The 17,381-nt window shown below is 46.7% G+C and overlaps 1 protein-coding gene across 8 annotated transcripts in view; it reads right to left on the bottom strand.

The window, feature by feature from the left end:
* Positions 1-17,381, bottom strand: part of Aopep (aminopeptidase O (putative)) — a 272,203-nt gene that overhangs the window by 62,788 nt on the left and 192,034 nt on the right. For 6 of the 8 annotated variants that reach the window (XR_015734915.1, XR_015734916.1, XM_087896652.1 and 3 more), the window contains 2 exons: positions 1,548-1,616; positions 1,370-1,444 (listed from right to left, as the gene is read on the bottom strand). Coding sequence is in view for 5 of the 8 variants with exons in the window: in XM_087896652.1 (XP_087752778.1) it covers positions 1,370-1,444; positions 1,548-1,616 (144 nt within the window). In the remaining 3 variants the exon portion in view is untranslated. Of the gene's footprint in view, positions 1-1,369; positions 1,445-1,547; positions 1,617-11,061; positions 11,766-17,381 lie in introns of those variants that run through there. The other 2 variants (XR_015005257.2, XM_087896653.1) reach the window with 2 other exon arrangements.

Below are 17,381 nucleotides of genomic sequence, written 5' to 3'. Positions count from 1 at the left end.
GCCACCAGGGACATCCGGTCTCAGAGGAAAGTAAGAGGTGCAGCCTCCAGCAGGTCTACCAGGACACAGTGGCCGGCGGGCGGGCTGAGGGGCAGCGCAGCTACTGTGCTCCACGGTGGAGGCCTCAGTTGTTCTCGCCTTCCCAGTTCTGAGGCATGGTTACAGTTTCAGATTTTGGTAGAGGCAATACCAAGTATTCGATAATGGCTTCTCCTTTGCCCATGTGTGGCTGATTTTATTTTTTGCCTAATAATTATATCTGCAAACATCTATTCAAGTGCTAGGCACAAATACTGCTTTTCATTCTTTAGACATTTTATGATCTCATTCATCAGCCACAAACCTTTTAAAGCTACTTAAATTTTGAGAGTTCAACAACCATAACCTGCTACAGCATGCTAAGGTACAGCCCCAAATCCTTCTGTTTAAAAAGAGTATTTTCTTACCACTGCTGAACTGAGCTGACATAAATGGCTTCTCTCTAACAAGGCGGGGTGGGAGGCACTTCTTAGACACTCAGGGCCCCTTGTGTGCCAGCAATAATATGCCTAGTTAACCCTGGTCTCCTCCAAGTGGCCCTGAGTGCCCTTAAGTGCACTCGGGAGCTCCACATCTTCTTTTCTGTGAGCTTCATGCACGTTCTCAGACGCCACGATGCCCATACTAAGGCAACACATCACAGAAGCTGGCAGCATTGCTATCGGCAAGAATTTGGCTTCAGAACCCAGTGATTCGTCATCCATCCCAGCAGAACAACAACACACCGCTATTTTGGTCCCTTGGTGCTATTACCACCACCACTGCAAAAGTATATTTAAGCAAAACTGACAAAACCAAAACACGCCATTAACATTTGCCCCTTTTTCGATAAGAAAAGGGGCTAATAGGTTACTCACCTGATTTCAAAATATTTACTTCATGATGAATCAAGTTTCAACCTCAAGCATCCATCCACAAAGGAGAGCAGGGAGCAAGGTCTATAAACTAACTATTAAAATTCTAAATTCAGGGGAATAAATTCACTTGATGGGCAGAAAAGAAAATCGGTCCCGGCATCTCTGAAGTTGCCCATTTCACACAGGGTTCCTGGTAGGGGTTTGGCTGCGTGGGCGCGTGTTGCCTGTGGTGGTCCGCTGGGAAGAAGCTTTCCTTTCTCAGGAGGCACCGCTGCAGTGTAAGGAGCACCCGACAGGCCCCCATCCCGGTCAAGGCGGACACCACTGTTTATCAACAGCCTATAGGGGTAAAGCTTTCTTGCTGAAAATTTAACACAAACTCCCCAAACGCTATTCTAGTAGCAGAGACTGAATCCTGGGGAACAAGGCAGCACACAGGAACCCCTCCTGGCAGCGCCCTCCAGGGCCCCTACCTTTTCAAAGGCGGCTTCTTGCTTCCCTCGTTTGCGTTTTCGGGGTCTGCGGTTCAGTCGGATCCATTTCGCCACCTGAAGTCAAAACCCAACAGCATTTCAAGAAGGCCGAGAGGTGCGGGCGTCCGTCTCACCTGGAGCACCCTGCGCTGCTGCCACCTCTGCTCGCCGCACTCACCTCTGAGCCCACTCGTCGTGCCAGCCCACTCCGCTCGCAGTCCTCGGCCTCCTGCGCCTCCCGCAGCGCCTGTGGGGAGAGCGAGTCAAGTTCACGGAGCCCAGCGCCACGAGCGCGACACCTCGGCGGACGGACGGACGGACGGGCGGGCGGGCGTGGGGCGGGGCGGGGCCTGCCTTAAAGGTGTAGGCTCCCAGGTCCCCGATGTTATTGTTCTCGGAAAGCACCCTCTGCCCGGGCCTGCGCCCCTAGACGCCTCTCCCCACCCATCGATCGATCCATCCACCCCCGCCTTCCCCAGCCACACACCTCCCGGTCCAGTCTGAGGCTGTGGCTGAGGGATGGAAGAACCCTTCATCCCATCCTGAGCCACGGTTCTGGAGGAAGCTTCCTGCCGGCACCTTCAAGGTGGCAGGTGACCTGGGGAAGTCCCTTGCGCGTATCTCCCTGTGGACCTGCATAGCACGAGGGTGGAAGAGGGGGCGGTCCTGTTTCATAGTCAAGGATGGACTCGCCCCTTTTTCCTCCGTTCTCCGTGCCAACCAGGCCTGGGGAAAGGCTGCGGTGCCGCCGGTACTGGCTGACTCTTACCGCCCTTTAACTTTATCGCATTTCTTTAAAGAAAGTCTGTCGGGCCCTCTTTATTGCTACTCCATCCTTCTTTCAAGATCAAAAGGTTTAGATCAAAGCCAAGATCAAACTCGGGACTTTAAATAGAAGCAACTTTGCCACGGAGCACTTTACACAAAGAGGAGCTGCTTAATGAGACATCAGATGGAAAACTTTATTGTACCCTCCATTCCCAAGCACAGCCGGACCCTCATGTGGCCACTAAAGATGCCTATGTCCTAAAATAAACAGCAGGCCTCCTCAGTGGAGAATTCTTAGCAGTGTTTTTATTTCTAGAAACGCAAATCAAACCAAAAACTAGAACGTAAGTAGATGAAGTCAGTTTTGTACCTCATTATCCAGGTACTAAAACATGTATTCATTTGCTAAGGTCTCGGTGACTTTACCTAAATGTTCATCTGTCACAACCAAGTTTATCCTCCTTTAAGAGGAAAGCATAGAAATAGTTAACAATTTGGAAAGTCTGGAAGCACGCATACACAGAAACATATAAATTATCAACATGCATTATGCAGATCTGCTTAATTTTAAACAGAAAGAGAACTTTAAACTATCCAAGCTTCATGCTGCTCACAATTCAAGAATCAATATATAGTCACCCTGGCAGACACAGTTGTATTCAGTATTCCCCGGGGGTGTTCACCACCTTTAGGAACACTAACATAAACCGCTCAATGCAAAGAGTTTATTAAAAGGAAGAAAGGCAACTATTATAAACTACGTTTACACAGACATCTACGAGAACCTGTTAGGGCTGGATAGTATTTAAAGGCTTTTTTCCCTGCCTTATAATTTTCATTTGATTGTAATCTCAAACACACATGTGAACTTGCTCTCAGATCCACTGGTAATGTCTTGGGAGCACAGATCTGGAACTCTGTCATCCTAGCCCTGCACAGCTCTGACTCTGAACTTTCAAAGCTGAGATCCACTCTGCATGCCTCCCGCTGTGTTCCGTTGTCCACAACCCCTTCCATAGGGAAGCCACGAGTGTCTGTCCAAAGGAAATTACAATTCCATCGTTTTGCTTTATGGAAAACACACTGCCTGCCTCTGGCTCTTACCTCATGTATCACGTCTGAAAAATCCCTCCTCACTATCCAGTTCAAATTCTAGTATTTCCCAGCATTCACCCTGCCTGTATTGGCTTCCTTTCCTCTTTGTCACTGAGATACCATTTTTACAGCAGTTAAAATTTTCCGATCTCCAGAAAGCATATTATCTACCATTGTTACTGTGTAATCTATAAAATGCAATTACATTCTACATTTCTTACGTCTGAAGAGCCGGTGTGAAGATGCTGCAATTAAAGCCCACATTCTACATTAGGCTCACTTAGTTTGGCACAATTTTTATGGCTACTTATTAATTTGTCCTGTGGGTATGTGTGTGTGGGAGCATGGGTATGCACACACCATGCTGTGTGTGTGCAGGTCAGAGGACAATTTGTGCAAATCAGATCTCCCCTACCTTGTGGGATATGGGGACAAAACTCATGTTGTCAGTCTTGGCAACACCCACCTTCATCCACTAAGCCATCTTGCCACCCTATTACCTATTCTTATTATTAACTAATCAAATACCTACCTCCTAAGCACACTTGGAAGAGTAACATCCTGTTGTTTTGTTCTTGATTTCTGTCTAAAAGTACTGCCCATCACACAACATTCAGTGTTTTAAAAGTGAATCGTACCTGGATAGTTCAGTGGATAGAGCCACTTGCTACCAAGTCTGACAACTTTAGTTCAATCCCCAGGATCCATTTGGTGGAAGGAGAGAACTGACTCTCAAAGGTTTTCCTCTGACCTTTACACACACCACTGTACCTGTGCCAACACATATTCACATGCTAAATAAATAAATGTAATAAAATTTTATTTAAACTGAATAGAGGTACATAGGGACAGAGGAACACATGGCACACAGTTCAAGTATGTGTGGGGGGATCTTATGATGATTAATTCTCTAATTAACTCCAATCTCTTTAACTGCTAGAATATCACCATTTGTAAGAAGCACAAAATTGTGCATTTGAATATTTTTATAAAAGGAACACAGTTCAAAAATGACTTTAAAAACAACAGAAAATGAAAGGTTCCTGTAACCAGTAATTCAAATTACAGCTCAGAATGGTGTTGGGAGGCTAAAGTCAGAATGAAATGTAACACTATAAAAATTAGTGTTTTTATTGTTCAACACAACCTGAGCACATTTCTCTGTTGTTTACTTAAATTCCTCCTTGCTTATGAGTTGATATAAATGTCAGCAGGCAGTGGAGAAGCCTTTAATAACACCAAATTCTGCAGTCAGGGATGAATAGTCTAGCATCTTCCAGAGTGGCAAAAGCACTTCCAAGCTATCTTTTAAAAATGGACCACTTTATGTTTGAATTCTATCTTTTTAAATGCCTCAGCTAGTTGGCAGGCATATTTAGACAGGAAGTTTTTCTAAAAAACTTTATGTCAAAGCAGTTCATAACAGTCAAAGGCAATTTCAGAGCCTGAGGAAATGCCTCTGCTTTCAGACAAACCCGTGCTCTATGCAGAAACTGGAGACTGTTTTCAGAGAACGTCGTTTTTGAGTTTCTTTTTAAAACTTTTTTTTTTTTTGTGGAAGAGGAAGTTATTCCTCTCACAGGAAAAGGCAGTGGTGCCAATCTCGTATTGATAGGAGTGGTGTTCTCTTCCTGCTTCTATTTGGTGAATGAGGCAGAGCACAGAAGAGTGAGTAGAGCTCACAGGAAACCCTGCAGGGTAAACATGGGGAGCCCTTTAATTATTCCAACAGACAGAAAATTATGCTTCCCTAGGCAAAGCCAGGGAAGAACCATCTGCAGAGGGAAGCCAAGGACTTTGGCTCCCAAACAAGCTAAGCACTCTGTTACTAACATACAGCAGGCATGGTGGCCCACATTCGTGATGTCATCATTGCAGAGGCTGTGGCAGGACTGAGAGTTCTGGACCAGTCTGAGCAACAAACAAACAAACCAACAAAGCAAAACCAAACAGCAGGAATCCAGGGGGCCTGGAAAGAGAGTGACCTTTAGAGAAAGCAGCAGGAACAAGTAGGAGTAAGAGCAGACTGACAGAGTGTTGCAGCTTTAAATCTGCAAGAATGTAGCACGCCTCATGCCTGCTTTCCCTGAGTTTAGAAGAATTGCATATCGCTTGCATGGCACTGTCTGCGTCATCAGTGTTACGATGAAGGCCCTAGTTTCTTTCTAAGGGGGATTTTAGTCCTGCTAGGTGAGTGTAATTCCACAGCATTATTTTCAGAAGAGACGTATGGCTCATACCAGATGGCCCACTGTGGGCTCTGGTCCCTGCCCAGACTTATATTTTCCTGCCTGTAGGTGCAGCCCTGAACTCATCGACGTTCCCCAGAGCCCTCTGCAGAGCACAACCAACTGGACAATGTGAGATGCTTTCCCCCTTATGCTTTTAGTACTGAGGAAGGAGCCTTGGCATTATGTGCCCTAAGCAAGGACTCCTCTACTGAGCTGTGCTCTCTGCCCCAAGACAACCACCCCATGATCCTCTCTGATATGGTAACTAATAGTGCTGCTACTAAAACAACAATAATATAAATCAATAAATAAATCACACCTACACACACACACACACACACACACACTTCCCATATATTCCTGCACTATTACTGCTTAAACTTTCACAAAGGACATGATAAGAGTTCATTCTTAGGTTCAATCAGACCTCCATAAATCTGGCCTTGGCCTTCATCTTCCTGTGCTCTAGGAAAGGCCTCTTACCATGCAGGTCTGGTGAGATGCCATTGCCCTTTACGGAGAGACAGCAAGAAAAGGCCCCATAAACTCATGGCTGTGCTTACCAGGAAGAGGGCTGTTGCCTTTGTCATTTTTACTTCTCTCTGGTACCAGTGTGAGGAAGTGGTCAGACTAGGCTCCTGGTTTTCACCTTCTCAAAACTGTTATCAATCTTCCCCAAAACTTGGTGCTTTGGGGACTCTCCTTAGTCAGGATAGGAATCTCAGCGACAGTTTGCAGAATATTAACTATGCTCCTTGCCCATCTTCCTGCCAAATTCTGCAGTATCTATCTGCTTTTGAAGCAGCCTTAGCTCCATTTTGGATAGGAGACACATTGATAAAGTATTGGGATTTTATTTTTTACCCTTTAATTTTCATTTCTCCTTGGGCTAAAAAAATGCCGTGTTTCCAGCATTTCTCTCCGTTAGCACAGAACTTGGGTGCTATGTGTAAAGCTAAGGCCATATGATAATGATTATTCCCCGTTAGCACAGCACTTGGGCACTATGTGTAAAGTTAAAGCCGTATGATGATGATTATAGTCTCTACAAAGGTCTAAGAAAATATTAGGAACACCGCCAGAATGTAACACACAGGTGTCACAAAAATACTGACAGACCCAGTGTCTATCTGAATGGTACCAAAGCTGGCAGGGAGGATGTACACTGGACACACAAACGTGTTGGTGACTCTACTGAAAAAGAGAGAGCAGGTTTAGTCAACCAGGAGGAGCAGGACACCACACTGACTTCAAGATGCTGTCTGTCAGGGTCTGGATCCAACAGCTGTCTGACATTTCGAAGCCATCTTTCTCACAGAGGGCACTAATCCAATGCCACAGGTTGAGTACTCAAGACAGGAAGCAGTTGTTACATACCAAGGTGTAACTATCAGAAACAAGCAGCAAGGCAGCTATTAGAACCCGAGGGCTGGACCTGAAGACTGAAGTACCAGCCATGAGAGACCACAGAGCCTTGGTAACTGATAAAAAACAAAACAGTCCAGTTCCAACAGGAGTGGTTTACACAGCACTGGACACCCAAGCTGCCCCACCTGTGTCTCCGAAGGTCCCAGCTTAAGCATGGAGATGCCAGGTCAGGGTAATTCCAGTGCCTTTAGCACTTCGTCTGGCCTGGCCTTAGGTCTTGACGGAACAAGGGAGCATCTCTAGTGACAGTGTCACAGCAGCACTTAACCCCACGTCAAAACATGGACCACAGAATACAATCCAACCCTCTTAACATCTGCTGGAAGAGAAATCATCCTACATTCTTCATCATGAATGTGGCTGTAGATCTTTAATGTGTGAATATGCAGACACGCGTGCACATATGCATGTCCATGTGGAGGTCAGAGGTCAACCTCAGGTGCTGGTCCTTGGGAGCTGTTCACATCAGTTTTGGAGACCCTCATTGGACAAGGTAGCTACAGGCTGACAGATCTGCCTGTCTTTCCTTCCCAGTGCTGGGCTTTCTTACAAGTGTTCTGTGGATGAAACTTAAGTCTTTATGCTTCCGTGGCAAGCATTTTATTGACTATGCTATTTCCCTAGCCACTGACTGTAATTCTTTATGTGACCTTGACATTCACTCTCAGACACTATAATTTTAGAGAGCTCATAGGTGAAATGCAAAATTACATATGCGGTTTTCCACCTGTGGTTCCGACCATGTGTGAGAGGTGGTGTGTTGGTGTGTGTGGGGTGTGTTGGGATGTGTGGGGTGTATTGGGGTGTGTTGGGTATGTGGGGTGTGTGTGGGTGTATGGGGTATGTTGATGTGTGAGAGGCAGTGTGTTGGGGTGTGTGGGTGTGTGGAGTGTGTTGGGGTTTGTGGGGTATGTTGATATGTGAGAGGCGATGTGTTGTGGTGTGTGGGGTGTGTTGGAGTGTGTGGTGTGTGCTGGGGTGTGTTGACATGTGAGAGGCAGTGTGTTGCGGTGTGTTGGGGTGTGTGGGGTGTGTTGATGTGTGAGAGGTGGTGTGTTGGGGTGGGGGTGTTACAAATCACAATGTATAGGTGACCACTAAGATTTATAGCTCAGAGTCATCTTATGCTCCTCTTTTTTAGCGATCCCAATGTGCCAACAGTGCCGAGAATCACTAAATTGGGTGGTTTTAATGATGTCCCATATCTAATAGTTTCCAAAAATACAGATGCTTGGAGGGAATCCAACTCTGAAAGTCAATAAAACAGAGGGTGAGCACATACCATGCTCTATGACAGCAGGTTCCCATGGGCAGAGGAGGACGGGCTGATGGGCTGGCACAGGAGCATTTCCCATAGCGTGTAGTTAGGAATAAACTCAGCCATGCATTAGACATACACACAAAAAGACTTAAAACAAGTACAAGATTCTCATGGTCCTTCCTCGCAGAAGCTAGGAGTCCCTGTGAGACTCTGGGTCCTGCACAGAGATTTTAGCATTCGTCTTCAAGTGGCCTGGTCTAATGCTGACCTATAGCACTGCCCACACTTTCCATGGTCTGATTACAGAGCTAGCTGAGGATCCGGGGAAAAAGATCCTTCACTGTGTTCAAAGGGATTGCTCCATTAAAGAGTAGCCCTTGCTAGCTGACTTCCTTGAGGTGTGGGCAGCCTGCTCTGACGAAATGAGTTCCGTTGCTTAGAAAACACTCACACGCGCGCACATGCATGCATGTGCTCTGGGAGAAATAATGACAAACAGCTCCCTAAAGTCACAGGCACATGCATATGGTGTGTTCGTAGTTTACTAGCTAGAAAGCCGACAGCACATGCACGCATCTTCCCATTACTTCCTGGGGGCTGATATGGTACGGTACTGTACAGCATATCGAAGCATGTGTGTATAAGGGCATGCCACAGCTTCATGTACCCCTTAAGGAGGGGCTGCCTAGGGAATTTAGGGCTCCAGAAAAACCTATTCTTTAATAAAACTTGCCCACTCGGACTAGACTGCCTGCCGTCAGACCTCCAAAAGAAACCTAAACAAGTCACAATTTGCAAACAGAATACTGGGCCTGAATCATCTCTATTAACAAGTATAAAAATCTCTCACACACAGAGGAATGTAAAATTTGCCACCTTTGGAGACTATGGTCGCTGACTGTAATATGAATAATTATGACAGATAGCCAGTTTCCAGGGTGTTGTTCACCAAACACTTAGCTCCATAGAAGGGGGCGCTCCAAGGGTCGCTTACCAGTCCCTTTCTTCTTCCTGAGATGGTCCTCCAGGAGTGGATTAAGTCAATGTTTACTGCTCCCCAGGACCAGCTGTGTCCATATTAGGGAAGCCAGAGCTCGCATCTCCCCGGGTGAAAAAGGACCTATGCTCCCTCCCTCTGCCTCCACCCACTGTGTGTGGAGGTGGGAGAATGGGTGCTGGGGAGTGTGAACTTGATCCCACACTGATCAGCTCCCTCTGCCTCCACCCACGGTGTGTGGAGGTGGGAGAATGGGTGCTGGGGAGTGTGAACTTGATCCCACACTGATCAGCTCCCTCTGCCTCCACCCACGGTGTGTGGAGGTGGGAGAATGGGTGCTGGGGAGTGTGAACTTGATCCCACACTGATCAGCTCCCTCTGCCTCCACCCACGGTGTGTGGAGGTGGGAGAATGGGTGCTGGGGAGTGTGAACTTGATCCCACACTGATCAGCTCCCTCTGCCTCCACCCACGGTGTGTGGAGGTGGGAGAATGGGTGCTGGGGAGTGTGAACTTGATCCCACACTGATCAGCCAAGCAGCAAGTCTTCTTTGTTCTCTAGACACCAAACATAGCTGCTCTCTGGAGGGGATCAATCCAGCCACTCCACACACAGCACAAATTCTGTGCCCCAGCAGTCAGACACCAGGAAAAAGTTGCACCCCTTATAGCCACAGTGCAAAAGCCCACCGGACAATTCATGTTTCTATTGGGTACCTCAGATTGGATCAAAGTCAACAGTATCTTAGGGCCCTCCCCTTCTCTGAGTTGCCCATGGAACCCTAGGCTTTATGTGTGCTGGGTGAAAGCCCTGCCACCAGGTTTCACCTTGTCCTGACTGCTTTCCTGCTGTGGGTTTTAACAAATACTGTGGTCTCCTTTAGCTTTGTTTCTTGTCTTCCTTGCTATCTGAGGTCTTAAGGTCACCAGAAAACAGGCTAGCACAACCAACTAGGCTGTTGCTGCTGTTGAAGCTATCCTGTGAATCTGGCCTCACTGTCCTGGGACGAAGCCCAGGTGCAATGTGGGGGACCTCTGAGGACTGAGACCAGGGCACTCTGTCTCTGCTTCTTGAACATTCGCATCACACAACCTCTCTGAGCCCATGAGAAACACACACTTTACTGAGGGTAAAATGAGATGGTGCCAAAGCAGACAGAACAGTAATCTTTAATTCCTGTACCCCTCCATTCCCACCTTTTTCCTGGAGACAACAGCCTGTCTGGTATTTTGAACCAAAGTAAACTTTCAAAGGTCTCGAAAATAACTGGGTTGTGACATTGTAAAAAAAATGCCTGACCTGACAACCACAGGGAGGTAATATCCTTGGGCGGAGCCTGTAAAGGTGTGGCCCATTTGAGCCACTGCAAACGAGCACCTGTCCCTTCCAGTGGTGAGTGGCAGATAGGAGAAGCAGGTGCTTTCTCATATCCCTTACTACAAAGGAGAATCAATAATCCCACTACTAGACCCTTCTCATATAAAACAATAAACCATATTTTGCTACAGGAATATGGGGAAACAAAGCCAGATGTGGTGGTCACATCTGTAATCTCATCATTTGTAACATTGAGTCAGGAGAATCAAGAGTTCAAGGCCAGCCTGGGATACATAGAAATACGCGGTGTGAAAACACAGGAACAAAGACCATACAGTGAGATGCACACTCCTACTATGCTGCTCTCGAATCTATTAGTGTGGCAAAGCCACAGCTGTGCAAACGTCAGAGACACAATGTACTAGTCAGCATGGCTTCCAGGTCAGACAGAGTCAGCTTCTTCATCTACAGAAAGGGCGCAACAATGTTTATCCTGCAGATTTCTGGGTAGAAGTACATCGGTATCATGTACTGAGCAAACCCTTGCTTTCTTCCTGGGTGTGCTGTTATGCAAGATGGAGAAAGAGAAAAGAATTCCGTTATATTTAAAATACAATTCCTAGGGCTGGGGGAGATGGCTCCATGGTCAAAACTCATGCTTTGAAAACATGAGGGCTTGAATTTGATCCCAGAAGTGGACAGTAGGGATAAGGGAAACCCCAGAGGCTTGACAGTCAGCCAGCCCCAGTCTAGTAACTGGCAAGCCCCAGGTTTAGTGAGAGACTTTGACTCAGAAAACAAACAAACAGACAAAAATCCCCAAAGTTGGAGGGGCTAGAGAGAAGGCTCAGTAGGTAGAGATCTTCCTGCTATCCCCGAAGATCCAGGTTCCGTCCCCAGCAACCCACAACCTCCTGCAGCTCCAGCTCCAGGGCTCAGACGGGCTCTCCTAGCCTCTGTGCTCACAGGATTATTCACACACGCAGACATGTGATTAAAAAGTATTAAAACTAAGTTGAAAAGTGGCAGAGGAAGACTCGCACACTGGAGATTTAAAAACTGCATTTGAATGGTAGACAATTATATATTCCTGGGTTTTATACATAATTTCTTAGTAGATTTGTCTAGACGCAGGCAGATGATCCTAACTACAAAACCAGTGACCAAATAAACACACTTCAAGAAGGGAAGGCCAGTGAGAATTCTGGAGAAATGGACTTCATGACGCATGCAAACACGAAAGGTCTTGAAGAGAAGCACATGTCTGCTTGGTGGCACAGAGCAGAAGCAGCAGCACCACTGGGGGAGAGAAAAGCAAGTTAAACCTTTGCTTGACAAGGGTGACTCCCACCCCAGGACACACAGCACCTCTGAAGGCGTCATCTCCAGTGAGTTCTAATCTCTTGCTGCCATGGAGCCCCGGTCCTCAGTTCTACCTATTGACTTTGGCTGCCCGCCCGTGTGTTTTTAAGGCAATAAAGTTCCTAAAATTAAAGAAGAATTGAACTGTGAAGCTTTGGGGCCCAAATGGTGGCGGGTTGTAAAGATGAGGCCGGTAACAACCAGGGTGCCCTTAGCACACTTAAAAACCAACTTATGTGTGTTCTCTCAGTGTGGTTTGCAATTTCCCTTGGCCTACAAAGGAAAATATTTTTAGCATGTAGCACACTTTGTAACAGACATATAAATGCACTGAAAATATAATTTTAGAAAAGCATCTGGATTTGATCATCCCAACCCCAAATAGGTTCTGCTTTTCAACGTAAGGACCGCCACGGTGCTCTGCTGTGAGTATGGCAGTTTCTTGTAAACGTGGGCAGCATTGCGCCGGTTCAGCGTGTTTTGCTTTGTAAGCAGTAAAGAGTCTAATGATTTAAACAGAAAGCCAGACTATGGGAGGCTTCTTCTGGATTTGATCTGTCCTTCAGCAACATTATCTCCAGGCACAGGTAGACAAAAGCCATGAAGGAACTTTTTGCTCTTCTCCCTCTCATGAAGGGTGGCCTATGGTGTCTGCTCATCTGTAGGAATTTTGAAGCTAACAAGCCCAGCAGTTTTCTCATCCATTGCTGGTCAGACAGATGAACATCTGTGGGTAACTGACTTGTATCTGAGACCATCACCTTCCTTAGACATAGGCACATAGGTCCTGTAATCTGACTGTTACCTGGGCTTCTTCTCACTCATCTCTGGAAGGCTAACAAACAAGTAGAAACAGTGTTTCTTGATAAAGTTTATAGAACACCATGCAGGGAGGTGAAATTCCTCTCAACTGCCACACTGGGTCTAAAACCCAGCATAATTTGGATTCCAAGGAGACAAAGGCACTCCTCTTAGAGGTGACCAGGCACACCTACGATGCAAGAGCCAGTGTGGTGCACGGGTCCAGAAGCAGTGAGGTATCAAACATGGGGCTGCTCAGTGACAACAAAGCTGCCCCAAGCTACATCCAACATCTGAACTACCAGTGCAGTAGCAACACTACGTATCAGAGTCTCACAATACAGTCGCTTGTGAAACCGTCACCTTGAAGGAGATACTGCTGACCCCTTCACCCAGCCTGCACTCTTGCTCATTCACTGCACAGTGACGTTGTCTAGCATTTTATGTGTCAAACCACTTGGACCTTATGCTGTGATAATGGACCAGAGGTAGGACACGGGCAGAGGACACAAGGACACACCTAGAAGGACAGGGTCTCTGTTGAATAACTGAAACTCTCATTAGGGAGCATTAATTTCCACACTGCCTTTTTGTAAACCCAACCTTCCCTGACTGTCACACTGGTTGGTTGGCTGCCTGCCTGCTCTCAGCACAGAGGATAGGAGCCAAGGACCTGAGCTGAGAACTTAGCACTGAAAGCCAAGAGATGCGGATAACATCCCTTCATTGCTGCAGCTGATATGGAAAGATGGTTTTATGACCATTTGCCTCTTCTCATTTTGATGGTCTGATATTTAACATCTAATCTGGTTTCTACTTCAAGGGAAGATGGGCTGTATCCACCAAGGCCAAAGCAAACTAATCTGCAGTCACTCGTACCAGAAACAATGAGCTCTTGGATACACTAAAAGCCCACATTTCCCATGCAAAGCTCCTGTTCACACACAGGGCTGGCCTTCACAAACAGCTAAGAGAAGAGTTCCGCATGTCCGTCATGTTATCTAGAGAGGCCTGCAGGGTAAGACAGGTTCAAGGAGAAAAAGCAAACAACACGGCTCAGCCTCTGCTGTGTGCCTATGTCCACCAAAAGCAAAGATGGAGCCATGCTGAGCTGTTAGGTTAAAAACACCACTAAAAATTACAAAAGACCATAGTCTGGGCCTTGGCTGTGCCATTAACTAGACCTACAAGAGCTGGCAGATGGTAGCACTTCTCATGGGGCTCATCTTACCACGGTGAGGAAAGTAGGCATGGTTCTCCAGGACAGGTCCCTAGCTGGTAATTCTAAGGTGGACAGAAAGTTGTGCCAACTAGAAAAGATAAAGTATAGGAGGTGTGCCCAACAAACACACTGTGAAAACATCAAACCTATCTGGTACCATATAATGGTTCTTCGTAATGGAGAAGGAAGAATGGTCCTGTTCTCTAGAAGCAGGATACTCCAGTGGCAGGAGCTGGAACAAGATGCCCTGGACATTGAGGAAGGCCTCACTGGGAGCCACTGCCTCAAAAATCAAGATGTGTAATGATGCAAGGTGACGTCAGGCAGCACTAAGGCATGAGCTCACTGGCCTGCTCCTCAAACTCGGGAAGGACATCGTGCTTCTGAGGGACAGGGATGAAGAGGACAAGCTATCTACAGGGGCTGGGGCAGCTTTTACAAAGTACTGGGTGGCTCCCGTGACAGATTTACTCTTCCAACCAGTGCTCAAAGGTTACACGTTCCTCTCTAAAGAGCTCTCTCAACAAAGCCTCGTTACAGAGAAATCCTACAGGGTTGTCTTGCTTGTTGTGAGCAGCATGCTGGACTCTGAAGAGCATCATGTGAGTGCAATCACATGGCTAGCTTACACAACAAGCTTGCAGGCTTGAGAATGAGCTGGGGCTTGATTTGGCCTCCTACTTGAACATAGCAAATACCAGAATCAACCTCCACAGTTCCTCCTAGGCCTCTGGCTCTGGGGTAGACTCCTCCATGCCTTGCTAACCGAATACACTGACCTCACAGACAGGGTCTTTACCCTACTCTCTCGCACACTGAGTACTGATACGCTGTTGTGCTTCAATGAACAAACTAAACAACCAGAGCAAGTATCTGGACCATACGGGAAGAATATGAGATTGAAGGATGCTAAGTGCTTAGTATTTACTTAGAAAAGAAAGGCTTAACAAAAGATTTCCTAGAATACAGCACAATTATAGACCCTAACAACCGATCCCAGATCTACTCAAGCACAGTAGGAACTGGCTGAGCCTGAGAGCTCTATCTTGGCTCCTGAGTGGTCCTGATGACCAGTGGTCTCTGACCCAAGCCATCAGGGACCATTCTTCTAGAAGGGACTCAGCCTCTCTAATAAATCACTTGAACCACTCACCACCAACTTCATCTCTTTCTTTTTGTTTGAGGTAGGATCTGGTTCTAGCTCTAGTCTGCCTCTGCCCCGTGTTGGGATCACAGGAAAGAGTTATCATGCCTTGTTCTTCACCTTTCCACAGCCCGTTACCCTGGCTTCCTTTTTCTTCTGCCTTAAAAGGCACAAAAGATTTATTTTAGTTTACTAAACAAATACTAGATTTCTTTCCGCTGGTGCCACATGTCTGCATGTCTGAATGTATCTGCATCGATTTGGCCTAGTTTAGAATTTTCACTTTTTTTTTCTTCAAGGAAAAAGTTCTCTAATGTTCTTTAACCAAGAAAGCTGCTCTCACATGAATCATACATACATTCTATTAGCTCACTTTAAAAATACATGCTCAGTTGCTAAAAATGGCAGCTCAAGGGTGAGGCATGTGACCAGCACACATGAAGCCTTGGATGTGGGCCTGAACAGCACATATCCACCAACGCAGATGGCATAGCGCTCAATCTGCGATCCTAAAAGACACAGACCTTAGGTCTTATTCCACTATCAAATTCTCTGGGGTCCTCTCCTATCCTTGCCAGGATCTGGGCACTATAAAATGGGCATTTAAATCAGTTGGCTTGCTCTACAAGGCTACATACTGAATTCACTTTTACTGCATATGCATGTACACATGCAGGTGTGGGTGCATGTATGTGCATATACACGTCTGTGGAGGCCTGAGGTCATCCTCATGAAGGCTGCTCCCCTCCTTTGATACAGGGCCTCCCACTGGCCTGAAGCTCACCATTAGGCCCTGGGATTAAGTATTCTAATAGCCTCTATTATTATTCAGAAAACATTATATGAGCATGCTACAGAAAGCTTCCAAGTCGTCCTCCTGAGTAGCCAGCTAGCATTCTCTTCACAGAAAGCTCATCCTTGGCTCCAAGAACACAAAGCCTCTGCAGTAGACCCAACCACCTTTCCTTAATCCTGTGACTCCGCTGTCCCCTGTAGGGCTCCCACCTTCCATTGCTGGCTTGTGTGACCTTTCCGGGATGCAGCTTGCCCGACAGTACCTCGCTGTCCTCTCTGCTGCCCTCGCTTCTGCTGGTTCTGACGCTACTGCTGGGTGTGTCGTTCTGAGAAGGTGTAGGTGCAGATGGAGCCGAGGCTCACTTAAATTAGTGTGAGGACTTGTCCAGATTTCTGGGAACAAGCTGACGAGTAGTGGAAATTGAGAGCAGAAACAAGGAGGGAATTAGTTCCTATCTTTGAGGGGCCTGCTTGAACTCTGCAGACCAACTCCTCACTTGTGGGTTGAAGCCATCTGTGGATAACCAACAGCGGCCTGGATCTCTCATCTCCACTTTGACTCACAGACTTTACAAACTTGAGATAGATTCACTTAGGTCTACTCTGTAGATGACTTTAAGGTATGATGACTAACATGTTAACCTAACTAACGGCTATAGAACAGTTCTGCTCAGGAGGACACACAGGTCATGAGAACAGTCTACTCAACATCACACACACACACACACACACACACACACACACACACCCCATAAGAACAGTTTCACTCAACAACACACACAGCAGTTAAGTGTCTCAGCTGCAGCAGTGAGGAGAGCATGGGGGCAAGCACCTGCTATCCCAGTGCTGGGGCAGAGACAAGAGCAGATCTCAGGAGTCTGTTGGGCAGCTAGTCTAGTCGATTGATGAGCTCCAGGTTCAGGGAGCTCTTGCAGAAGACTGAAGGTCAGTTCCCAGCACCCATGCTGGTGATGCAATACTGACAGTAACTCTAGCTCTAGGTGATCTGACACAGTGCATATACGCACACACACACACACACTCATATGCACATACACAGATAAAAGTAAGTCTTTAAAAACCCAGGCAGAGAGTGATAGAAGACGATACTGGGTGTTAACCCTTGGCCACCATAGTTGCATGTACAGGCATCCCCCCACACCACAACACACAAGTGCATATACACATACACACACCGCACACAGAACAGTTTTTAATTAATTTTTTTAGCTGTAATTTTGTTATTGTTTTCAGTCAGAGAAGTCCACATGCAGCAGAAACTCATGATCTTCCTTGTTTCAGGGCTGCAGTTACAGGCATGCTCCATGATACTCAATGCAGTTGCTACATCTCAGAAGTGAGGCATAGCAGATAAAGTTTTAATAGGTTAGTTCATCTTTCAGTATCTGAAGGACTGGCCCATGACTCCTTTTAGCACAAACCTAGAGACAATCCAGCCCCTCACATAAAGTGGTGTAGGAACGGCACATGGCCTTCCACCTGTCCCAGCTGGTTCAAACCCTGCAGAGGGCACACTCCTGTTCCAGGAGGTCTGATGGCTTCAAATACTCTGCCCTGCAGCTGACTGATC

Source organism: Myodes glareolus, chromosome 14, assembly GCF_982192425.1.
Source record: "Myodes glareolus chromosome 14, mMyoGla1.1, whole genome shotgun sequence".
Taxonomy (NCBI): Eukaryota; Metazoa; Chordata; class Mammalia; order Rodentia; family Cricetidae; genus Myodes; species Myodes glareolus.
This window is presented reverse-complemented; position numbering and strand designations above follow the sequence as displayed.